At 41.1% G+C, this 26,736-nt stretch overlaps 1 protein-coding gene across 1 annotated transcript; it reads left to right on the top strand.

The window, feature by feature from the left end:
* Nucleotides 1-4,198: 4,198 nt before the first annotated feature.
* On the top strand, nt 4,199-26,452 carry LOC139722072 (equilibrative nucleobase transporter 1-like). The gene is made up of 9 exons (XM_071633394.1): nt 4,199-4,368; nt 8,202-8,325; nt 9,784-9,876; nt 15,890-16,295; nt 18,372-18,626; nt 19,527-19,640; nt 20,315-20,510; nt 25,265-25,388; nt 26,342-26,452. Exons 1-9 carry the CDS (start codon nt 4,199-4,201, stop codon nt 26,450-26,452), a joined length of 1,593 nt encoding a protein of 530 aa, XP_071489495.1.
* Nucleotides 26,453-26,736: the final 284 nt, after the last annotated feature.

Genomic DNA, 26,736 nt, shown 5'->3' on the forward strand with positions numbered 1-26,736 from the left:
CTGTCGCTGGTGAAGTTTTAACGCGAAGTTAAAATTTTAGCGACGACAAACCAGTTTTCACTCGCTTCCCAAACTACGCTCGTTGTCCTAGCGGCAACCGCCCAGGCACTAACCTAGTCGAGCGGTTGCCGCCAAGCGATTTAGGTAACAAAATAATAATAGAGACAAAAATGACAAAATCAAAGAAGACAACCAAGGGAATAGATGGAGGGATGCCGTCGAGCAATTTAGGGACTAAAAATGACAATGATACGGGACACCGGTAGATGACCTGAGCGATTTCGTAAAAATCGGCTTTGGCCGGTAAGAGATCATCCAGTTGCCAATGGGGCATCGCTCGGTGACTGCTCAGTATGTACGCGGAGGAGATCCCCTATTTCGCATTTTTTAAACCTAAAAACCGACCGGTGACCGATAGGGCATCTCTCGGGCATCACTGAGGCTTTAAAGCCTGCTCGACATCTCCAAAAACTGCTTGGCGGTGCCGAAATTTCAGCAGCGACCAAGCAGGCCACAAATCGGTCCGTTGCCGTTCTGTGTTGTGACCGTAGCTTTATGATTAGGCTACGGTCCCAGCACTGAGGGGCGACCGACCGACCGACCGACCGTCAGTCACGGTCGACTTGGGGTAAAAAATTAATTGGAGAAATAAAAGGATCTTCTCCCACGCAGAGTCCGAGCAGTCACCGTGTGTTGCACCACCGCCACTGGACGATCTGCCACCGGACATTTTTTTTTTTTTCAACAGCCGCCAGACCACCGGCCTTTGATCGGTGGGACAAACTCCAGGTGTCCCGTACGCGTAGGGGCGGCCGTCTCTTCTCACGAGCTGCCTAGGTATACTTGTGAATGGGCCATCAACGATGCTTTTACTTTCAATCTGACAGGGAATCGGGGTCTACGATGCTCTTAATTCTACGTCAACGACAGTGACAGCTGGGAGATTCACAAGCCCATAGTACCTTTGTGAAGACATGGATACATGAATATATGACTTATTTTTCCTCAAAACAGAGTTTGATTCACCATGAAAATTAAACTCGAATAAACAGATTTGCAAATTAAATTTCGAACTATCTACCTACACTATGTAAAACCAAAGATAAATAACAAAAGTGGAAGTTATAGGAAAACAATACTAGAAAGGGACAATAACCCAATATGGAACAATGGCTCCAAGATTAAAATGTTCCAAATATCTTTGCTAGCTACGATTTTGTTTATTTTATATCTAATTTTTCATTTTCATTCTCCGTATTTCTTTTCATTCATTAATTATTTCATCTCATAGCACTAGATAAATAAAGGATCACAAAACCCTATCTCAGGCACTACGTCAGTATATCGGCCCCAACACAGTAATAGCTTTCGTCACGTATATCCACCTGAAAGTTTGCTGCCCCTGTCTTACCTGTTCCTCATATTGTATTCTATATTTATACATCTATATATGTTAAGAGCACGCTCGTTAAAGATTTTGTCTTTTTTTTAATCTATAAAGATGCGCTCCGAGCATGTTCAAAATCACTGGATTGTATTTTGTTCTTGTGAATATTGTTTCCTGAAAATAGATATCGTGTCAAAGTTTGAACTTCAACTGTTGTACTCATTACATCAGTCATAGCTCAGCAGATTGTTAAGTTCTGACTTGTACTGCAATTCTCACATTACATCCAGGACAAACTAAACAACAACCGTTAGTTCGACTGAAAGACTAAAAGCCTGGAATACAGCAGCAAACAACCGGTCCAGAACGTGGCATCACTGACCTGGCTAGAAGCAAAAATGAAGGGAGTCGTTCTGGTGGAGCGTTTTATCGCCCTTACACTAGCTTGCCTGGAAAATCTGGTGCATGGTGGCCTCATTTTTGGCTGGATATCACTTATCTACGTGCTAAAGGATATGGGATATTTTGGTTACGTCTGCCCGGAGAACAGCCATTCAAACACGACAACTCAAGATGGTGGCGGAGGTGAAATAGAATTGGTAAAAACGCAAAAGTGATCAAAATGCCTTTCATGTTTGATTGGTCATATTCAGCTTGTTATTTCAATAGGTGTGTTGATTGCCACTTATATTTCGACCATATTACAGTGAACAAAACTGGAAAATAAGGAGAATCCACTGAGTGATAATGGATACCTCATCATTCTGATAAAAGTGTTCTGAGGGGTCCAATACAGTCTCAATTCAAATGGAAAAAGAAAAAAAAAACAAACAAATAAACCAACATTTCGGTCATTGGCCAGCTCAATGCGACTTGTGTCCTACTTCAACCATGCAATCTGTATTCATTTGTCTTGCTTTTCAATATAATCCAAATTTTGATTTAGATTTTTATTTCATTTATCGACGAAAACATACAGACATCACTTTTTGGGAACAGAAAATAAGGTGCGTAAAACTATGTGAGATAAAAAGAGTGTGCGATAATTGTACATAGTCACAAAGCTGTAGTGATCAGAGGGGAGTAAACAATATTATGAAATATTCGAGAAAAAATAGAGGGACTCACCAGGAAGACAAAGCTTGTAGGATGGTCAGGGCCCTTAAGAAGAAAAACATCAGTTGAAAGCTAGGGAAAAAGTCTTGAATCCCACTAGAAAGACAGAATAGCAAACAGACACATAATACACATGATTAGGCATGGAAGGGGACTGAGAAAAGAGTAACAAGAAGAATGTCGAAGAAATGATAGATGTGACGCGACAAAGGGCAAAGTAATAGAGAAATGATATCGGACATATTTTTTACGTTATATGAGTGTATAAGTACGAAAGGAGCAAAAAAAAGTAGCGATCAATAGAAAGTAAAGCAAGTTCTTTGACAGGGATTGTAACAACTGGCTATTGAAATCTGTAGAATTATAAGATTGCAATATAGAATATTTCAGTTTTCTTTTGAATGAGTATAATATAGAGAGGGCATTTTTAATATCAGGATTCAAGGAATTCCGATAATTTGGGGCAGTTTTTAACGAATGTGGTTTTTTGTTTTTTTGTTTTTGTTTTTACCAAGAGCGTCAGAAGAAGTTAATGATAATCTTGATAACGTCGAGTTGGATATTCGTGAAATGACTGATTTATTGGGAACATTGAATGGGAGATAGAAGAAAGAGAGGTATTGCTAGCGCATTTTTCCCGGGTTTGATTTAAAAAACAATCAATTTTTCCTTCTGTTTGAACGAAATATAGATTTTGAAATCTACGGTAACCTTCATTGATTTGTTCCCTCAGCAGAAAGTCATAAGATCTGTTGATAAGTTAAAAGTGCAAAAAAAAAAAAAAAAAAAAAAAAAACCTTCCTTCAGTACCATTGAAGTTCGGCTTTGAGGCGGAGATGAAGATTAAAGGAGACCCATTTTATCTAACTAGTTCCTATTCAAAAGATTCTAAATCAAATTTCTTTTGTTTTAAACATATTCATTTCAGTAGTCCTATACAATGAATTCTTCAAAAGAATTAAAATTCATGTACAGAAATTAGAAAATCATGCTATGAAAAGATTAGTTTATTCCAAGTATTGCCAGAAGGTAAAATTCGTATGGACTGGATAAATCTGAAACCCGTGTGCATGCCTGACTGAACCTTATGACCCCAGCTGGTCTGGCTATCTTTCCTAGCCACTGCTAGCTGTGTAGCTTTGTATAGATGATCCGCGTATCTCGACAATCAGTTGTAGAATGCTTCATTTCTATGCATTTATTTACACACACACACACACACACACACACACACACACATACATATATATATATATATATATATATATATATATATGAGAGAGAGAGAGAGAGAGAGAGAGAGAGAGAGAAGAAACGAAACAAACAGATAAAAGATGTGTAGAGATAACAAATCACCCCGTCACAACACATCATAATTATCACAGAAACTAGGCATTAAAACAATATTTCATGTGTTGTTCATTGCCATGCCGAAATTTTATTCCAAAAGGTGGTAAATCAACACAAGTCCCACCAAAACAATTGATTCTTTAAAAATAAGTGTGGACACGCAGAATATTCCAAGGCGCATGCAGTTTCGTAATCCTTATCAGTAAAGTTATGGTTTACAGGCAAATTTTCATTAACGAAATGTAACGGAAGTCAATGTTATCTTTGCGTATATGAACAGCAAACATTTCCTCCTCTTTTTGACTACTAGTATTGTCTTCCATGCAGATTAGCGATGATATCACCATGGCAACAAACTTCCAGACGGGAGGAGCCGTAAAAACCTCTTGCCCTGAGCAAGACGCTCAGCTTCAGTTGGTGTACTCTCTGGCAACAGCTGCGCAAACTGTTTGTATGTTTCCCCTAGGATTCTTCTTTGACCGGTTTGGAACTCAACTTTCGCGTTTAGTTTTGAGGTTAGTTTCTGTGACTAATTTTCGCCTTTTTAACTACATTCATTTTATTTGGCACACTTTGTAAGAAACACCAAGAAAATACCAAGTATGGACTGGATGGTTTACATATTTGTAAACTATTATGTTGTACCATAACTTCTGCTATCCATTTGGCACTATGATTCCTATTGAGGGACTTGAATGATTATGGCTTAATTACAAGCTATGAAATCCACTTCCTCATTCTCATGCTGTAAGTCATAGGACCTAAATACAATTGTCTCACCGTCACGAAATCATCAATTTATTGTCTAGACATGTTGACAATCATTGCGTTATAAGTTCTGCAGACTCATTTCTTCTTTATACAGTATCTGAATGACTACCACACGTAAAGCCCTATAGACAACTTTATCACTCTAATTGCGACAGGAGACATCCGTTGTCATAGCTTTGTGTGTACTTGCTTGTGGGGTGAATAATTTTGAGGTTTGTGCAGTGGACATAATGGAGGAGTCCTTGTTCATGACATTGTCATGGAGCTCACTCACCCACACACACAACCACGTATTTCACACAATCAGAGACACAAACACACATTCGAATACAGGTATGCAAATAAACTTGGGCCGTACCCACTTCAGCAACATTGAATGGATCTGACTTTATTCGGTTCATCGAATACGAAAAAAAAAAAATATTTCAGAGTGCTAAAGTCGGAATCAACGCCATACAAGGTCACGAGTTCAAGCCATCTTTGTCAGATATCTGCAGTTTTGTATATCCAGGTAATGGAGAGCATGCGCGTGTCATTCTGTCCCATTAGCATTCGCTCAGACAAAAAGAAACTAGAGTGTTTATCAGTAGTTAGGCCTGCTGACGCACTTACCAGTTTTCTGGAATCGGAAGATATTTTGGGATATTATGCCAGCTCCTATAAAGGTCGTGTCACACCTTTCCGGGCAAGCTACGCTGGCTTATGGCGAGGAGGGATTTTCCGCGGGCGGACAAGAATGTTGGCAAGTTTCGCACTGGTTTCTTACCTACTAGACGCGTGCTACTTACCTTCTACTTGCGTGTATTCAGTTTGACCTGCGAGAGAGCTTTGAAACCGATCCGTTTTCTGCTACGAGCGACTTACGGGTACTGAGAAGTACCTGCGTTGGAGTTGCCTACGAGGTGCTACTGGTAAGGGTCTCCTACTGGTGTTCTGCGTGTACCTCTCAAAGAGCGAACCCCCACGACTCACTCGGAACAAGTTTTGAGCATGCTCAAGGCCTTGTCATATCGTATCTGGGGAAGTTTTGCGGCTTGACTTGCGGGGAAACAAATTTGCTACCCGGAGCTCACCGCAGCTGGTCCTCACCTGACAGTGCCTAGCGCGTGTCTCGCCTGTAGTTGCCCGGAGGTGCGCACGCAAGTCCAATATAACCGCAACCAAGTTTTGAGCATAATGCCCGGAGAGGTCCACGCAGAACGCCAGTAGGACGCCCCTAGCGGCAGCACCTCGCAGGCAACTCCCACGCAGGTACTTCGCAGTCCAAGATAAAGTCATTCTGTGGGACTTTTGCCATTTCTTCAGAAGAATTCCTTCACTGAGTTGTCAGCCCCCACGCGCCTGGCACACAGGTCACACAATAGGCCTATACCCGCAAGTAGAACGCGTCCAGCAAGTAAGATGCATGCATTTACTCGCCCAAATCCTTGTCCGCCCTCAGAAATTATCCGGTATGCTGGAAAATCCCTACACGCTACAAGCCCGCGTAGCTTGCCCGGAAAGGTGTGACAGGGCCTAAACATGGTTGCGGGTAAGGGATTTGCGTGTGCACCTCCGGGCGAATACGGGTGAGATACGTGCTAGGTACAGTCATGTGCGGGTCATCTGCGGAGACCTCTGGGTAGTAAAAATTGTTCTTCGCAAGTCGCACGCAAGGCTTGCCCGGAAAGGTGTGACACGGCCTTTATACCCCCATCTCACTAGATGGCGATTCCGCTACTATCATCAAAAATCACCATCGCCATGGTCGGCGACCTCGATCGCTACGGATGTTTTGAACATGTTCAAAACTTCCGTGGCGAGGTAGCCGTGGTTTTAGAGCGTATCACAATCGCCTCATGCACGAGCGCATTAAAAAAAGCGCCACATTCGTAACTCTGACGGGGTAGCAACGCGTTAGGCGTAACTCAAGCGCATCGAAAGCGGCCCCATCGCCCATGAAAATTACCACTTTTACAGTATTACGTAACAGGAACAAACCATGAACGAAAGAAAGTGATGCGCAGACCAGGAAGGTGGACAAGGAGAAAAGCGTATAAAATTCTCTTTTTTTTTTCACGCACATTCAGTACGAATCTACTCTGTTTATCAAATTGTTTGCCATATACCATTGCAAGTCAAAGAAGGTAAATTAGGTTGTAATCTTTTCAAACATATCTTTATAAAATTGTCTCAGTGTAGGATACGATTTGTACTTTGTTCATAAGCAGTTATTTAATATTATATACACATTTTACCCTTTTAAGAATTGAATGGATGACTTAACTAATATTGTATTACACATCAGGTTCTAACTGGTGTGTTCTAGAACGAAAAGATGTGAGGGTAAAACCATATTCTGCATATCCATGTTGGTTTGATACTGACATCTGCCTGAAAAAAATTATATCATGAAACCAATTTTATACCCCGATCGCTTGAGATCGTAGAATGAGCCCGGCGTAAACGTGTTACTGACGCTCCGATCGTATCACTGTTGTAGCAAGGTCTTGATAAGCGTACGAATATCGTAATACGATCACTTTGATCGCAGAAGCAGTGCCTCTCGTCGGCTTGGAAAAGCGGCGAAAACATGGCAGCGTCGTAGCATTATCGTGACACTATCGCCTACAGCGCAGGTTGAGCGTAGAGAAACCGTAGTGTTATCGCTTCGGAGGTCAAAATTGGAGACGGACGGCGATCGCGCCACGATTTATTAAGTCGTCAGAGATCGCCATGGTCGCCATGGTCGCCTTCCTAGTGAGATGGGGGCCTTAGCAAGTTAATACATTCTCCGAAGTGAAGTAAAAGGACTTACAGTACAAAACAGAAACTCCTCTAAAAAAAAATAAGATAATCCAAATCAACAATTTGCAGGGCTCTTAATCAATAGTGGAACAACTAGCAACACACTAGGAAAATAAGGCCCATGAGCTAGAAACTTGGCAAATAAGGCCCACGAAACTGACACCAGGCAAATAAGGCCGACAAACAGCTGCTGTCCCCGTGAAGTATTGTCGGTCTCATGGGCCTATTATTTGCCTAGTATCAAACTGGTGGACCGTACAGCTCTCGGGCCTATACTTTACTTGATGTCGAACTCATGGACCTTGTTCACTTTAGTGTCTAGCTCGTGGGATGTTATAGATGGCTGTGTATTAAACTTGTGGGCGGTATAACTCTTGGCTGTCGAGCTCTTGATGTGCACCCGTATTTACTTACTTCTTACAAATCCACTTCAGGTTGCATGCTTTAATTATGATTATTATACCAAAAAGGCAGACAACAACAGAGCATATAGAACAAAAAGAGGCGCATTAACTTTGCTAATGTTTTTGATAACACACATTTACAACATACTATCGTTTATAGTCTTATTGCAAAGCACAATTAATAGAAGAAAATGAGGGTTTTATTTTGTGTTGTTCATTTGACTCTTTATTGGGTTGATTTATTGAATTAAAAGTATTACAATTTTCATGTGACCTTCGTCCGATAATAGTAGGGTTTTTCAAGAGCGAACTTGAGAATTGACAAGATATAAGCCTCAATGTACTTAGATTTATTCAAGTAACTTTTCCTTTTTTCTCTCTTGCAGTGTGCTCACTTTGAGTGGGTACCTGTTGATGGCATTTAGTTCGGCTGAATATTCGGTTCTCATATTTCCCGCTACCATCCTCTTCACAATTGGAGGCGTCCTGTTGCTTTTATCTAGCATGCAGGTAAGATTCCGAGTTGCAAAATACTAATGTGGAATGTTACCATGGTTACAGGTGTATAGCATGAGACAATGAGGCGAGAAGTGTTGAAAGGGAAGGAATATAATTATGAAGAAGTTTGTTAGACTTGCTAATGACTCACACCAACACGCATAATATGAGAGAGAGAGAGAGAGAGAGAGAGAGAGAGAGAGAGAGAGATGGGGGGGGGGGGAGGGGAGACGAATAGATAGGTATTAGTATGCTATCTGGTATGTTTAGGACTTTATACTTACAGAATGAGCACATTTCATTTTTCAATATGTTTACACTTCTGACTGGTGGGACTGGCACCTAGGAAATAAAATTTTGCACTTTTTCGCGTTTTTTTTTTTTTTTTTACATCCGTCTAAATCCTAGAGAATAGCTTTTAAGTTGCTTTGCTACGAAGGAAAAAGCGGTAATATCGTCAAGCATCTTTTCTGTGTGATAGTTGTGACGACCTCTGCAATATTGAACATGTTATAGAAGAGCTAATACAACAATCTACTTTATTTTGTATGTGCATAACCTATTGAATTTGTTTGTTGAACCTTTTCTTGGTAAAAGTCCATATTTACCAAAATCTCAATGTATTGTTGTATTTCCGTTTGTTCATTGCATTTTTGTTAGAAAACGTTGCAGAAATTAATTGAGGTGTTATTGCACTAATATTTCCTCTCGACTTTATAGTTGTCCGAATGTGCCCGACGCAACTGTTTAGGGAAAAAACATTTCAGTATTATTTTAAAACAATTTTACATCTTGTGTCAATGAGATATTTCGTGGCAAGAAAGTACACTGTTGCCTTTTCATTCACTTTTGCATGTTGTTGTAGTCTTCCGCAATTTGCTATTAAAGCATGGACTTTTCACATAAATGAATACTGACCCCGGAAAGGACATAAACGGAGAATCCCAACCTACGCACGTATAAGATTTGTTGTTCATTCATAGCAAAGAACCGCTGAGTGCATACATTTGTGTAATCAGGGAAAGTAATCCGCCTCAAGAAGATATAACTGGACTTCACGGAAGAACAGCTGGTGAAGCAGAATATGGGTTTTAAAATATAACATGTTATGGGCAAGTGATGGAGCCTTTTTTTCGGATTGGTGAGATGAGAGATGAAGCTCTGGAAATGTATAAAAATTTCCCTTGCAATTTCAGGGGGCAGTGTGCGTCATAGGTGAAAATCAGAGATCCCGCTTGAATGACATCATGATATGAATAATTGAGAAAATGCTGATGTTTTAATCGAGCCCGAATCGAACAAAATGAATCTTGAAATATTAAATAGACAGTCGTAACAAATTATTTCTTTGAATAACAACATAAACACACACACACACATACACACGCACGCACATACGAACTCGCATGACATTATTTCCGCACCTTTAAGAATTATCTCGTTCTTGTTTTGTGGTTTAATATCTTTCAGGTTGGCAATTTGTTTCCATCACAGCGCTCTACAGTTATTTCCATGGTCAGCTCCATGTATAGCGGATCTGTGATCATTTTTCTCATCCTGAAGGTAAGAACTGTGACAAACTGATCTATTTGTCTACTCGTTTTCTTGGTCCCATTATCAGTCTCTGTGTGTGTGTGCTCGTGTGTCAATTCGTCGGCGGTCATCCGAACAGTCGTATATCCTGATTTTCGGTCAAATTTTCGATTCTGAGATTCATTTTTCAGTCATTTCGATTGTAGACATTCCGTTATACATATTGTGAAATTTTCAGTTTCTAATTTGATGTAATTCTTGTGTAATAATCACCTCTATAGAGTCTTGCCGTCTATGCCGTCCTCTCCTATATATACGACGGTGTGGAGACTGCAAACGCAGGTCGTGCGGTTAACCAAACCGTCGTATGTCGGGTGCATAATGCCCCTGTCACACTTAGCCGGATAAGGCAAACGCATAGGAACCGAAGGTAGATTTTCGGCATCCGTTGGTATCCGTTAAAATGCGTCTCATGTCCTTTTTATCTTTTGGATGGACGTTTGTCTTCCGGAGATGTTCGTAAGAGCGGCCAGAAAACTTTGTGCATGCACAAAGTTTTTCCTCGCCAAAAACGGATAGCGCGATCCGACCCTTGTCCCATAGTTGCACGTTTTCTCCCGTATCTCCTGTACTTTGTCGTTTTCCTCGCCTTTCGATCTGCTAGGCCTCCTGTAAATTCCGTTGCTGCAGAATGCCAACATGGCCCTCCAAAAGTATATTGCCGCCTGGATGAGGGAAAGCTCCCAACAGAGAGGGCAGATGCGGTCCAAGAAATGGCAAATTGGTCCTGAGAGACACAGGCAATTTGGTTCGAATGACCGATTGTCATAGACCCAAAGGCGAAACAAATTCGAACTATTTTGCTAAGTCTCCCCGATTTACCTTGCAAATGTTGTGTTTCAGGTGAAAAGGTGAGAGGCACATCAAAAAGAAAGCAACATGCATCATATTTCAAGGTCGGAAACCCATCATCTTCTGGGGGGGGGGGGGGGGGGACTTGTCACCCCTCTGTGACCGGACAACAAGTCTTTCGGAAAAGCAAGATTTTCAGTCAGTTTACTATCATGGCTGTTGTAATATTGTTGTAAATACTGAGGAACTGCAGAGATCTGAACAAAATCTATGGAAGCATGCATGATTAATACACCAGTTGTAGGTTTTACCAGCAAAAAGGGCAGCCTTGATCAGATTCGCTATCATGGAGCAATGAGCAATGAAGTATATTCGGTATGACTGGGCATCGGCTGAGGTAAACTGTTGGATATTCACAGGTTAAAAGTTATGAGTGAACCTTGAGTTGAAAATGAGACAATGAGTAGAAGCCATCAAAATTAAAACCCATGACGTCAAGATTCGAACAGCATTAGGAAATCTAAATGAGCCATCTTACTGTCATGTGACTTTGATGCATTTGGTTTGATGTATCACAGAAACTGCTTGAGAGAAAATAGATACTGCTTCAAACCTTGAGTCAATGTCCAAATTTTAAAAATGTATTGCTGACATTGATATTCTGAATGCAGTCAAAATAGTGTTTTATGACTTCAGGATCTGCAAATACAATGGATGAGTTCAATGAAGAATAATTACGTGCCTTTACTTGAGAAAATCAACGTTCATCCGGCTGTTAATCAGTATAAAGAACATCTGGAGAAAAAAAAATTAATCAGAAACAAAAAATAGAGAAGGTTAAATTTGTGAGGTAGCATCGGGCATGAATGAAAGTGATTTAAGTAAAGTGAGAAACTTTTGGGTAAATCTGCATGTAAATGATATTTAGGATCAAAATGAATAAAGCGGTGTGGGCTAGCAGTTCATATTCATTTCTCATGCTTTTGCGCGCGTTCCACTATCCTGTACACAATCGCCCAAGATGGGTTGTTTCTTCATTTTGTCCGGCCCCTAAACAGTGCATGTGCGCTCCTCTAAAACGGAAACTTTGCACTCTGTCCACCGGATTGACGATTTGAACAACGGACATGACGGATGAGCAAAACATCGCCCGTTTCTTGTACGGTGGGTCTATCCTTCGAAGTGTGACAGGGGCTTTAATATACGACGGATCAATGACTGCATGTACATGTACTGTGTGCGCGGTCAACAAAATTGTCGTATACATGGTAAATGACAGCGGTCTTTGCAAACCGAAAAAAAAAAAACAACATACATGTAGCTTCTTGCGATTCCTCGCATAATTCCTTACAATATAATTCGACGAAAACTTCCTACGTTAGATTAAGAATCATAACAGTCTGTCAAACTAATGGATATTGTCTACAAGCGTGTTGAGAATGACGCCAGCATTGAAGTGGCGTTGCAGTTACCGTATTCAAGAGATGCATTTCACAGGTAGCGGATTATTTTACTTAAAATGCACTTATCTGTTTTTGGTGTCTAACACACGCACACATATATATGTATAAGTATATATTATGTATGTATCTATATATATATATATATATATATATATATATATATATATATATATATATTTACAGTTGGTATGTTACATATACGTGTGACCCGCCACGACCAAAGGATCCGAAAGTCACTGACGGCTGAGCCGAGAAAATCAAGTTTGAAGTCAGGTCATCAAAATCGGTCAAAACCATTAAATTTCTGCTTTTGGCGAAATTTGGCAGTCTAATGTTTCGTCTGTCATCTGCTGAAATTTTGTAGCTAAATGATCAAGGGAAAGGCAAGAAATTAGTGTTTTTCTGAGCCATGATTTTCCGACTTTCAACGGAACAGACTTGGATTTATCACCGCAGATAGACTCCGCCCCTAGCAACGAGGGAGTGATCTTATTGGTGAAAGCGTGGCACCCTGGTGACTGATTGCTCGTTGTGCGTAAACTTCTGGCGCTGAAGGCCGTGTCACGCCTTTCCGGGTATCTACGCGGGCTTGTTGCGAGTAGGGATTTTTCAGGACGCAGGAGAATTTCTGCGGGCGAACAAGGATGTTGGCGAGTTCCTTACTTACGTCTTACTGCTAGGGGCGTGCTATTTGCCTGCTACTTGCGTGTATTACGTGTGACCTGCGTGAGAGCTTTGAAACAGATCCATTTTCAGCTACGAGCGACACACGGGGACTGGGAAGTACCATGCGTGGGAGTTGCCTGCGAGGTGCTGCCGCTAAGGGCCTCCTGCTAGTGTCCTGCGTATACCTCTGAGGGCAAACCCCGCGACTTACCCGGAACGAGTTTTGAGAATGCTCAAGGCCTTGTCACATCGTGTCTGGGGAAGCCTTGCGGGCTGACTTGCGGGAAAAAAATTTTACTACCCGGACCTCCCAGCAGTCGGTCCGCGCCTGACAGTATACCTAGCGCGCGATATACCGGAGGTGCGCACGAAAGTCCGATTTACCCGCAGCCAAGTTTTGAGCATGACCAAAACTTTTTCCGGGTGAGTCGCGGGGAGATGCCCGCAGAGGTCCATCCAGAACGCCAGTAGGAGGCCCTTAGCGGCAGCACCACGCAGATACTTTGCAGTCTCCTTATGCGGCCAAGATAATGACATTCTATGGGACCTCTGCCATTCCTTCAGAGGAATTCCTTCACCGAGTTGTCAGCCCAAAAAAGGATTTGCGTGTGTATCTCCGGGCGACGACGGGTGAGATACGTGCTATAGCTACTGTCATGTGCGGGTCATCTGCGGGTACTTCCGGGTAGTAAACATTGTTCTATGCAAGTCGCACGCAAGGCTTGCCCGGAAAGGTGAGACACGGCCAAGCTCGAATGAACATTGCGGAGGTTGCTAGGACCATAGCTCCCAATGTCAAGAGGTGAAAACTGTCTTACCTCCCCTTGACTGCGTCGGAAGCAACACTTTAAAGGGATCGTATAGTTTTGGTTGAGACCTAATTTCATGTTTCTATCATCTATTGGTGAGATAATGAGAAACATCTTATGAAATATGAAAGAGCATGTGATTCCATGAGGAATCCAATGTTTGTTTGATGAAAATTGGTTTTGAAATGGCTGAGATATCCAAAACAGAGAGATTCTAATAAAGTGTGGGACCCACACTTTATTACGATCGCTTTGTTTTACTTTGTTTTTGGATGTTTCAATCATTCTAAACCCGATTATCATCAAATAAACTTTGAATTCCTCTTAAATGGTATGCTTTGTCCTATTTCATAAGTGTTTTCTTGGTATCTTGCAAAAACTTAAAAGCCCAATTCTCATCTCCACCAATACTGTACTATCCCTTTAAAGGCAGTTTTCTCAAAACGCTGATTTCCTACAACACTCGACATGCTCTTATAAAATCATCGATATCTCCGCAACCGAGTACTTTTATGAGCCGTGTTATATATGAAATTAAAGCGGAAGAGTAAGGGAATAATGTCATGTCATTTTCAGAAAATCGACCTTCCCCGACTTTCGGATCCTCTTCGTAGCGGTGTGTGTGTGTGTGTGTGTGTGTGCGGGGGGGGGGGGGCTTATGTGTGAGATGCATCACGCATACAGATAGATAGATAGAGAGAGAGAGAGAGAGAGAGAGAGAGAGAGAGAGAGAAGGAGAAAGGAAAACATTAACCTTTAGTGATTCTAAAGAACAAGCATTATTACTATTCCATTTCAATTTTATTTTATTGTCCATTTCTGGAATTTGTTTAGTTTGCATGCATACACGTTGCATCTGTACATACCTAAAATGTATAGAGCACAGGTATGACCTGGATAATGTTCCACAGCAATGATAGACACACAAGGGATATACAACAATGTAATATCAAAATCAATATCAGAGATACATGACATTCGAGGTAATATCAATCTGTATAATATGATGAATTCAACATCGTGTTGGATGTGATGTGCGTGCATGGGTGCATGCAGGTGTGTAAATATGTGTCAAATTGATAATAACTATAATTATAAAAGTAAAAAAAAAGAATACAAGGGAGTGTATTTTTTTGTGTGTGTCTACATGAGTGATTGTATAAAAGTTAAGAAGGTTTATACGTGTTCTTATGAAATATGAAAGAGCATGTAATTCCAAGAAGGATTCAACGGTTATTTGATGAAAATTGGTCTTGAAATGGCTGAGATATCCAAAAAAAAAGCGATCCTAATAAAATTGACAGGCCACGGCTTTTATTAGGATCTCTTCGTGTTACCTTCTGTTTGGATATCTCAATCATTTCAAAACCGATTTTCATCAAACAAACTTTTGATTCCCCTTAGATTGTATGCTCTTAAACATTTCATAGAGTGGTTTCTAAATGTCTCGCAAAACATTAGAGGCTGAATCCTCACCTCTACTAGTACTGTACAGTCCCTTTAATATTTTCACCTATAACCTTTGTCAGACTTCTCCCATTGTAACCTTAACCGGCATCTTCAGTTTATGTACATGGGTGTGAATTTGGTGGTCATATCTCAGATGTGTGGAAAGTTATTGAGCGTTCACCAAAATACTGTGAGTATACAGTGCTTATTAGGACAAGTTCATTGACCTTTAGACTTCTGATCTTGTCGGACTTTACCCATATTCGAACTTGACCGATATTTTTAGGTTATGTACCTGTGGTGTGAGTTTGGTGGTCACAACTCAAATATGTGGGAATTTATTGAGAGTACACCACAATAGTGTGAGTACGACGGTGCTTATCAGGGCAAGTTCATTGACCTTTAGACCTTTGATTCTGTCAGACTACACCCATTTATACACTTGACCGACATTTCGAGGTTATGCGCTTAGAAACGTCAGTATTAAGCGTTATATAAGTGTTATCATTATCATAATCAATATTATCATTATCATGTACCTGTCGTGTGAGTTTGGTGGACATAGCTCAAAGCTGTCGAAATTATTGACAGTACACCGTCCAGTTTGTTGATGCCGCCGCCGACGACGACGTCGACGGAATGCGACGTCGATATCTCGCTTCCGCTACAAAAGCGAAACAAAAGTAGTGTATTACAATCTGAGCATTGTCCCTCAGTCTGATTGCACTAGGTAAATATTAAACATCTGCCTCACAGTTGTTGGTTTTTAATTCTTGTTTGTTTGTTTGTTTGTTTGTTCTTTAGATAGTTCATGAGGCTGGTTTTGCCTTCGACGTATTCTTTTTCCTTATGGCGGCATCCGTCGTTCTCATGGGCATTAACACCGCGCTCTGTCTCCCGCGCACGTTCATTCCTCGCCCGTTGCCAAGCAACTACCGACTTCCCGGATGCAGGGGGCTGAGAGAGCGTTCGGCGGGCGATCAACAGGCAGAGGTGGTGACTGCGAAAGAGAAGAACGTATTTGTCAACGAGGCCTACGAAGTTGATGAAGAAGGGGAAAGACCTGGAGAAAAGGTCGCAGTAAACGCTGACCAACCTAGCAAAGATGACATCAGCATTCAAGAGACGACCGCTAGAGAAAGTGGCAGCATTAATGCCACGAAGTCGATGGGAGTAGCTAATCAAGAAGAGACAAGACCGGCGAAAAACAGTAAGTTCAACCACAAGTCCTACCAATTCTCATCAGGTTTTTTTTTTTAATTCTTTTTAGAAGCTTTCAATTCTATAGTTCTTCCCTATTTATCCATTATATCACCGACGCATTCGTGAGGAAGACCCTGAAGGCAAGTAAATTCCGAATTACCATCGGTATCATTAACGGTGTTTGCGTGTTTTTCCTATTGTTTTGGTGTTTTGTGAAATTCTGGACGTGTTAGTATCATCTATTCATTTCACAGAGTTAAGTTGCGTGTGTAGAATCATGGTTTCAAGTTGCTATCGCAGTGGTGATTCAACATTTTGAATTGTGCTCATAAGGAGATGTTTTCATTTTGTAGTCATAATTTATGCAATTTAGATTTGTAACTCTAAAAGGCATCTGAATAGCCTACTATTTTAAAATAAGCATAGGATTACCACCACTTTGAGTTCAATGATGCACCTTCAAGAATCCGTTATATGATGAATTAACTCTTAAATGCTAATGAAACCCATATTTACATATGGATTGAGTGAATACAGCAGTGCTAGTAGAATACATCATTGAAAGTTTCAGAAAAATCGGAAAATCCGTTCTAAACAAGTTATTTATGAATTTGGCGACGAAACTGTTGGATCAGAAGACTACTACAGACCATGACATTACTAAACTATACACAGCCCTGTCGCTGTGCACAACGCGACAGGGCTATTCGAGTTGAGATTCAAAACACAAAGCGACGCACGTCGATCGCGTTGAGTTTTGATTCATGACATCATTTTTGTCACCTCAGACTCATTGAGGACAATCTACAATACAATAATCAGACTTCATATCTTTGTTTCGAAGTTGACATACACAATTTACAACTTACCGAAAACGAAGATTTAATGCAGCGTGTGCGAAACGTAGATCAGTCTCCTTTGCACGGCCACATTTAAAAAATCAGGAGCGGACTCGGTAATCGGCGCTGCACTTTCAAAGGCCACATTATCGACCGCGCTGCGGACACTCAAGCAGCTGCGCAATCCACAAAAGTCTATGACCCCGTTTACAGTGCAGGGCTGGGCCGAGCCCGGCCCCGGGCTGAGCCCAGGCTGAGCCCGGCCTCAATTTCGGTACTCTGCCCCGCAATTTTGTCCGTTTACAGTGGAGAGCTCGGCCCGGGCTTTTAATTCAAACCTTTCATTTTTGTCGTAGTGGCGCTCTGCTTGTAAAACAAATGACTATATATTGGGAGCGTGCCGGTCGCAATTTGGTACCGCATTTGGCCCAGTTTGCGTTTTCAGTGAGAAAAGGCCAGGCCGCGAGCCCGGGATGAGCCCGGGCCGAGACTACCTCCAGAGCTTGGCCAAATGCGCGGCCGTTTTTGGTACCGCATTTGGCCTTTTGCGCGTTTACAGTGAGAGGAAGGCTTTTTCACTCACTGTAAATGGGGTCCAAGTGGCGCACGCACATATTTTGATCAGCATTTGCGCACAACTCGCATCGTTCAAATGTGGTATTTTGAATTCTGCAGCGATTAACTCCGACGGCTAGGGATTGCGCTAGAAAGATTTTTTTTTTTTTTTTTTTTTTGTTCCGTGGACTTATCGCGAGGGCTTCCTATTGACTTACCTTACGTCTTATAAAATGTACATTTCTGCGGTATAGGCATGCACTTTACGCGAGTATAATGTACAATTTATGGCGGAACGTATGAATTATTATCGTTAGGTTTGTAGATGTGTTGTGGTTTCGCGGTGATGGCGAAAGACCCATTGCTCTGAAGCCGTGCTTCGCACGGCGTCTGGTCGGGCTAAACATTACTGTGCAGTACAATATAAAGAAAATATAAAGACAACTTCAAGAAATATCGGTTCATATGAAAAGTACACATTCCCTGTTCTTGTTACTGACGTAGTATATGTCAAGGTTAATGCTATTTCCCCTTTGTGAAAGAGCTAAGTCTAATGCTCTTTCATTGTGAAAATTATGTTGAATTTTCGTTAAATCTGACTTCAAGGCCTGCACTACTATGCATGGATGAAACTAAACCACGTTTAACCTTGCCATGTCTAATCTTATTTGTTTTTTTTTTTTACGCAGGGAACGAAGAGGACAATTATAATGCTGTTCCGGAACAGAAAGCTGACAATGAACAGGTTAAGCCTTTTGACAAAGAGGGAAAGAAAATGGAGAAGAAAAACGCCCTGGGATACGGCTCTCTCATGTCATGCATCTGCTCCATGCCGTTCTGGTTGATTCTCGTGTGGCAAATGTTTCTTGAGCTCGACTTACTCTTCATGTTCGGCACTATCAACTACATCATAGAAGAGTTGGCCGGAGGGGATGACGACGTGGGTATGTTTCATTTACTCATTATACACCAGTACCGTGAATAAGTAAAGGAGCAAGGATGGTGTACCACATTGCCCCAATCGCCTCCTTACGCACACAGACCAGTGGCGGATCCAGAGGGGGACGCACCGGGCGTGCGCCCCCTCGTTATTTCTTGTTAAAACAGAAGAAGTACAAATAAAAAAAAAAACGGGAGCGCATGCACCCCCTTTAATTTTGTAAAGCCGCCTCCCCTTTACGGAATTCCTGGATCCGTCCCTGCAGACACACACGCACACACACACATACACACATACACACTCCCGACACACAAAAATATACAGAAAATACACAAATTTAAACGACCAAGCATAAAAACCGGAAGACATCGAATTATTAGTCGGTTTGTGGATTTATGGAAACTCAAACGTTGATGAAGGTAGTGATTAGTGTGGGGATGATGGTGAATGATAAATAATTGTGATGAGTTTGATAAGGATGGAAATAATGACAACGTTGAAGAATGTTGTGGGATATCGAGTGAAGATTGCCCTTCTCTTGGTGATGAAGACAGATGTAAGCAGAAGAAGACTGATGGTGACAATGACTAGATGAAATAGAGACACAAGGATGAGGATGGATATTCTTTAAAAAAATGGTGGGGTAGGTGGTCATGATGGTGAAAATAAACAAGAATGGCAATGAACATGATGAAGATACATGTACCACCATTCACCTTTTAGACAAAGCTTACAGAATAAAATGAAATAAAACTCATGTTACCTGCACTTCTACCTGACAGTCTTTCGTCACCTTAAAAAAACACACACTGTGCTTACATCCTCTCCCTTCATGCCCTTGAAAATACTCGTTCTATTTCCGTACTTTTCTTTCTTTCGTCTCCGTCGCCCACGGTAATTACAGTGAGCTCCTACCTGAATGTGTTCTCCATCAGCCAGATTACGACAATAATAGTGGGTCCGTTGAGCGGACTTCTAATGGACCGCAACAAGTTGTGGCGATCCTGCCGTGAGAAGGGTGAGTCCATTATCATGAATCACCTTTCTGGGCTGTAAATAGACCAGTATCACCATTGATATGATCGCCACGCAAATTCGTTACAGCTGACAACATTTACAAGATAATTATGGACGGAATAGTTGTCTTTTTCGAAGGCAACTCCTCACCTTATCTTGCTTATTCCGGACATTTAAATGCATTGTTACTTTGTATTGATGAGGGTATGCAGATTAAGAATACATGTATATCGCACTGACATGAATGGGTGAGTACGTTCTCAATTTTATTACTCGTGAAAGGCGCCATTTGATTATAAGTGATGCTGTTTTGGTTTAATCTGACAGTAATCTGATAATCATGACGTTCCTATGACCTTTCTACTCGGAAGTCAGTTTAAAAAGAACTCCTTCGACTCACAGGAACGTTTTTCAGTTCTTCTAATTTCATAATCAAACCATCATTTTTTCTAACTTCAATACTGAGAGCGTCACGTTATGATATCTATAGCGTGCTTGTACTGAATTGTGGTTATTTTCCGTCAATTGGCATGCTCGGCATCTACGACCATTACAAAACTCTCCACTATAAGCAGGTATAGAGTGAGTAAGCAGCACAATTTTTATATAAGATAATGATGAAACTGAAATGTGTTTCAATAAAGCGACATAATGACGCAGTCCTTGTTCACACAGACGGATCACCCGAGAGAAAAGCTTTTGCTGACCTTCAAGACAGCTGCCTGCCCTTGGCCGTGACCAGCCTGGCTTCGCTCGGCTACTCGATTTGTCTCCTCATCCCGAGCCTCAAGCTTCAGTACCTGACATTCGTCTTCATCGTCATTACGCGCCCCTTCCTCTTTGGCATTGGGTCAGCTGTGACCGCAGTCATGTACGTACTAAAAACGACTACCAAGGCATAAAATTATTATTAAGTTCAGTAATTGTAGGGCAAGGATTTATCATATGGGTTTTGTGCCTGGTCTCAGGTAAAACGACTACAGCTCTTCTAATGCTTGTAACCAAAACGACCCTTTCTATTATCTAGTTATTGTCCTTATAGGGCTGTTCTAGTTCTTGTCTTGCTTGTGTTTGTGAGCATTCATGCAGTTTTTACTTTAAAATTGAGGGTGGGCAATCAAATTTTATATGAAGTATAAATACATGGTGCATTTTATTGATGTGTATGTATATGGATGCAACATTCGCATATACTCATCTCGTCTTGAAAGATCCATGTGGCTGCCTTTTTAAGGTTCACCAACCAGAAAGGGTCAAACAGTATTGCGTTGAGTATACTAGTCTGGCGTGCTGCACCCTACATAAATAGGTCGGACGGGCATCACTGGTCCTCACCCAGCCCTTTCCTCTCGTGTGCTGGCTCCAAGCGCCACATCCCGGGAAACCGCTTCATCCGGTGGCTAAACTACGTGAGGGAATGATGTCGACACAATATCACTGGGCGAGAAGCTTCAACAAGGGTTACCGGTCGGCGCGGAAGGGCACTCAGCGAGGGCTCAACGGCCACGTGTCCAGAGCCAAGGCGAGCCTATGCTGGGGGATTTATCGCCTGGAGAGGTATGGGTTCCCCCAGACACATTGCCCAAGACACACTACATGAAGATGAATATGACAGCCATTTCGCAATTCGTACCGGATCGGTCGTCATCGCCCGGGCCATCAAGGACCGCGCCTACTGCTGCTCATCAGGCGGAGGTGGACAATTTGATACTAATGTACCGATGAACAAGATCCGTGCTAGGAACAACATCATCATTGGCACGTTTAATGTTCGGTCAGTAAGAGAACCAGGCAAGTTGGAACTATTGGCACAAGATGTGGACAGATACCATCGACACATTCTAGGTCTCAGTGAAGTGAGATGGAAGAACATTGGAGAAACGCTAACCTATGACGGTCACAAGCGTTATTTCCGTAGCAAAATGGACAAGCACGAACAGGGTGTAGGCTTCCTCATCAACAAGGAGATTTCAAAAACCGTCATGGGATGTAAACCAGTTTCGAGTCGGCTCATTACCATCCGCTTGAGAGTAAACCCTTTCAACATCACTATCATCCAGGCACATGCACCAACATCAAGCCATGATGACGCAGAGGTAGAGGGATTCTATGACCAGTTGTAAGAAAACCTTAATGAAACTTCCCCAAAGGATGTAATTTTGCAAGGTGACCGGATTGCCAAAGTAAGTGAAGACGCTTGCCAGATTTGAAAAGGCACATGTGGCCGCTATTCCAATACAGAAACAAATCACAAAGGCTTAAGACTTTAGAATTTGCCAGCTACAACGACTTTAGGCCGATGAGTACACTTGGCCTTCACAAAGTTTCAAGAAGATGGACCTGGCATAGCTCAGACGGACATACCCACAACCAAAAAGACTACATCAGGGTAAAGACGCGTTACAAGTCTTGCATGGACATTGCCAAAACACGCAGTTTTCCTGGTGATGACATTGGAAATGATCATGACTTGGTGTTGATGAGCTTCCGAATACGACTTAGAAGATCAAAAGATAAGGTCACATATGGATAAGGTTTAATCTTGAGAAACTGAAGGATCCAGATGTGGCTGAAGCGTTTGAAGCCAGGATAGACGGGAGATTTTCTTCTCTCACTTTTGAGGCAGATGACACAGACGACACCGACATATAGATACACTGATTAACTCCTTCAACACAGCAGTGACAGAGACAGCCAGTGAGATCCTTGTTAAGCATCGACCAATGAAGAGGCCATGAATCACACCTGAAATTATCTATGCGACAAACGAAGAGAACTGACGAAAAAGAGGAGAGAGACAGAAGGGGCAAATCAATATGAAACAATCTCCCAGAAAATCAAGGAAAGCATGAGGAAGGCAAAAAAAAAAAAAAAAAAAAAAACATGGACCGAAGATTAATACCAGGCTTTGGATAGCAGTTTAAAGAAAAACAATAGCAAGAAAGCATTCCGACTGGTACAGAAACTAGCCAACATCAATCAACAAAGGGTCCACAACAATTCAAGATAAAGAAGGGGAAGACTCTGACGGCAGAGGAGGAAATTCTTGGCAGGCAAACAGCGCACTGTAGCGACCACACAATGCCAGTGGAGACCCAGGAGTGCTGAACGTCCCCTTTATAGTGACAGATACTAACCAACACCACTACAGAGAGGAAGTAGAGGCAGCTGTGAAATCTTTAAAGAAGGGTAAGTCACCAGGAGTGGACAGCATTCCAGCTGAACCAGTATAAGCTTGGGGTAAAGACATGGTAAATGTTCTACTAAAGATTTGCAACAAGATCTGGCAGACAGGAGAATAGCCTACCACCATGCATGGACACAGTCATTAGTATTTACCCTGCATAAGAAAGGTAACCCTCAGCGTGGCCAGAACTATTATACCGTACAATTAGCTTGATTTGTCAACCGAGCAGGGTAAAGCTGAAAATTCTGCTTAAAACCGCCTGAAGCCACAGGCGGAGCTAATCATTGCGGAAGAACAGGCTGGTTTTATAGCTGGACCTAGCACCACAGAACGAATCTTCAATCTCAGGATAATTTGCGAGAACCTCCAACATCACACCACCAAGACCTCTACCATGTCTTTGTAGACTTAAAGGGGATGGGTTCTAACTGATCAGTGGGAATCAGTGGGAATGCTAGGGGATGATTGTTCCAATCCTTTTGGGATTCATTTAAGACTATATTATATATCTATTGTTGTGTGAAAATTATTTGCTTCAGAATGGTCTCATATTCAAGTAATGTGCGGTTCAATGTTTCCAGGTTGCACCAAAAGTTTGCACCAAATCGCTGAATTTCATGTCTGAAAATGCAAAATTACCTTCGTGTGGGAGGAGAAGTGCCCCCAGTACCCTTGTGTGCTTGCTTTTTCTGTTTCCGACACTGTACAGGCATGTTTAGTTGGATGTGAAAAGCTGGAAAAAAAAGTGCCAAGCTTTCACAGACCAAGGTTCAAAACCAGAGGTAATCGCCAGGATTAAACAGTCAATTGCATTATTGACAAAGGTTAGGATCATCTGGAGTGATAGAAACATCACAATAAAGTATAAAAAAAAACAGACTTACGCGCTCCTTTTTCTTCCCCATGGTTTCTGTATGCATGTGAGACATGGACCCTAAACAAAGATCTAGAAAGGAGAATACAGGCCAAAGAGATGAGATGCTATCGCTAACTACTTGGCATCTCCTACAAAAACCACTTACCTATTATGATGTTAAAAAACAGAGCCCAACAAGCCATCGGGCCCTTTGAACAACTACTGTCAACCATGGAAAACAAACAAACAAACAAACAAACAAACAAACCGCAGACTCAAATGGTGTTGGCACGTAGTAAGATCATAGGGACTGGCCAAAACAATGTGTGTATATATATATATATATATATATATATATATATATATATATATGACCGTGCACCACAAAACGAACAAAAAGTCACACACAGTGATTTTGTGTGAGGACTGAAGAAAGGTAAAATGAGTCAACCAAACCAATCTTGAGTTTTTCACATTTTCTGTATGAGCAAGTCTTTTTCTATATCATATCAAAATTTGGGATCATAAAACAAACAGGTGGAATAGTGTGATTAGTTGTGTCTCATAGAACCCTCTTCCCATTTCTCAAAAACCCTGTCCATACACTTCACTTTCAATTCCAATAACTTTGGAGAGAAAAAAAAATGAAAATTAGTATTAAATTATGTACAGAATGTGCTATTGAAGCATGCTCAATTTCAGCTTAATCCGATAATCCCTTCATTGTTGTTGCTCCAGGGGTCAACATCCTGTTTTTTGTCCAATTCATTCCTCAGGCAATACCAGCATAGCTTGGTAAAGATTAAGCGCTTGACTACACCAAGTACTTCAGAGCCCGTTTTCTCAGTTCACACTTTTACAGAGTGTGTCCTTTCTTTCCAATATTTGGATAGGTTAAAAGTGTCCATTTGAATTGAGTTATACATCATTTTAAAGCTTAGAGTCTGCTCTTTCAGAATCTAATCTTAACTAAAAATCCATGTCGGCGACTTTTTGTTTGTTTTGTGATGCAGGGTCACATATATCATTTTAATATGAACACTTCAATGTGATAATTAAGCACGTGCAAAAAAAAAAGACAATCTAAGAACATTAAAGGAAAGCTTCAGAAATAAATCACCTTCCATATTACTAGCTATTTATAGAATGCCTGGTGTATATCATTTTCAAAGGGATGGTATATAGTATTGGTCGCTATGAGGATTCAGCTTTTAAGTGTTTGCCAAATACTTATTAGAAACCTTTTTATGAAATGTTACAAAGCATGCAATTCTAAGTTATTCAAAGTTTATGTGATAAAAACTGGTTTTGAAATGGCTGAGATATCCAAAAACAAAGTGAAACAAAGCGATCCTATTAAAACTTGAGCCCCAGCTTTTATTTGGATCATTTTGTTACGGATATCTATTTGTTATACCGAAATTTCGATAAAATGACAGAAAACTGCCGGTAAAGGAAGACTTCGTTATAACGGAAATCCACTTTACATAAGAGGCCTATTTCTTTGTAAGTCTTGGACAGTAAAAGTTTATTATATGATCATTAATTTCAGCTTTGGAAATCATGCTTTGTTATTCCACAGCTTTCCGGCCGAGCATTTCGCCAGTGTGTATGGTGCCATCAGAACTCTGAGCGGCATTTTCTCCTTTCTCCAGTACCCAATCTTTATCGTTCAACAAAATGTCCTGGACAATAACCCGTTCTACGTAAGTCACTATAAACATGATAAAATAGTGCTTTTATGCTCTTCATCCTGACGAATATTAACCAGATGTGTAGTCTTCTAAGAAGGAGAAGAAAATCGAGTGACGAAGAGAAGAAGAAGTAGGCACAATACTGCGGGAGGAGAGGTTTAGTGTGTAAATAATAAGGATGTTATGTTCTGCAACACTGACTAATGCAGGCTGCAAGCGGCGATTCCCTGAATTTAAATTCTACAAGTGAAAAGTACTCGGGAAATAACACCCACACATGTCAGAGCGCATGACACATGCATGTGTTTCTGATATAATTATTGTTGTATGCGGATGTATACTTGCATATAACATTGGCATGCATCTGATTATATAATCAGGAATATTATGAATGTTTATGTATAACGTGTTATTGTTTGCATTCAACTGCACATGTCTTCAGGGAGAAACGATTGGAACCTTTGTGTCTAATGTAACTGCAATGATAATATCATGATACATACAATGATGATATGTTTGTAGGAAACAGGAGTATGATTATCAATTTGTGTCTGTTGTCTGTTTTTTTTTTTAATCCTTATGTTTTATAAATAACACATACAGGATGAAAGAAACAACTATCAATGTGATATCATCTAGAGAAATGCTTATTTGGTTGTGTAACCTCCCGCATCGAGCCATGTAACATACACGTTTATACAAGCCAGTGACTTTGGATTTTCGTGACTTCTTTGATTATCTGTCGGCATAGTTTTTCATTCATTCGTACACATTTTTGAAATCATATGCATCTATTTATCTGGTAATAATATGGATTGTTATAGCAATGATAGCGTTGAAAGCAATGGTAATATTATTCATATTAAGCATGGTGACTATGATGATGATGGCAGTTATGGTGGTAATCATTTTTAGTGTTGCTGTTGTTATGTCATTTCATTTAATTTCATTCCTTTTTCTCGCAGATAACCATCGGGTTCATTGCAGCGGACATCGTGACCCTTGTTCTACCCATAGGACTCTACATCATCGCACGCACAAGACGCGCGCAAGCCAGGAATATGGCAACAAACTAGTCGGGTGCAAGCTGTGTTAAAGCATTGTCGAATCTCATTGATGCACAAGTTTGAACAAGAACTCGCATGCACGGATAATACATCATGGCCGAAGAATCAATATGGCCCAGGTCCTGCAAAACCGAATATTTCATCTTTTATTTTTAACAAGTTTAGTGTTTGAATGCTTGCCGTTTTCCTAGACATTTACATAATCTGAAGGAATGTTTTGTACCAAAAAGCGAGGTTATGTTTTCGTGAAACACAAAACATGAAGTAAACCATCTTCTGGTAAAACATAATTT

The sequence above is a fragment of the Diadema antillarum genome, unplaced genomic scaffold (assembly GCF_040938485.1).
Source record: "Diadema antillarum isolate AM-2024a unplaced genomic scaffold, OU_Dant_1.0 scf00000156, whole genome shotgun sequence".
Lineage (NCBI taxonomy): Eukaryota > Metazoa > Echinodermata > Echinoidea > Diadematoida > Diadematidae > Diadema > Diadema antillarum.

Excerpts from the sequence above, each read along its gene's own strand:
- LOC139722072 (XM_071633394.1), top strand. The coding sequence starts at position 4,199 with ATGGCAACAAACTTCCAGACGGGAGGAGCCGTAAAAACCTCTTGCCCT. Across the intron at positions 18,627-19,526 it reads CGGAGGGGATGACGACGTGG|TGAGCTCCTACCTGAATGTG; the intron begins GTATGTTTCATT and ends CGGTAATTACAG. Across the intron at positions 20,511-25,264 it reads TCAGCTGTGACCGCAGTCAT|CTTTCCGGCCGAGCATTTCG; the intron begins GTACGTACTAAA and ends GTTATTCCACAG.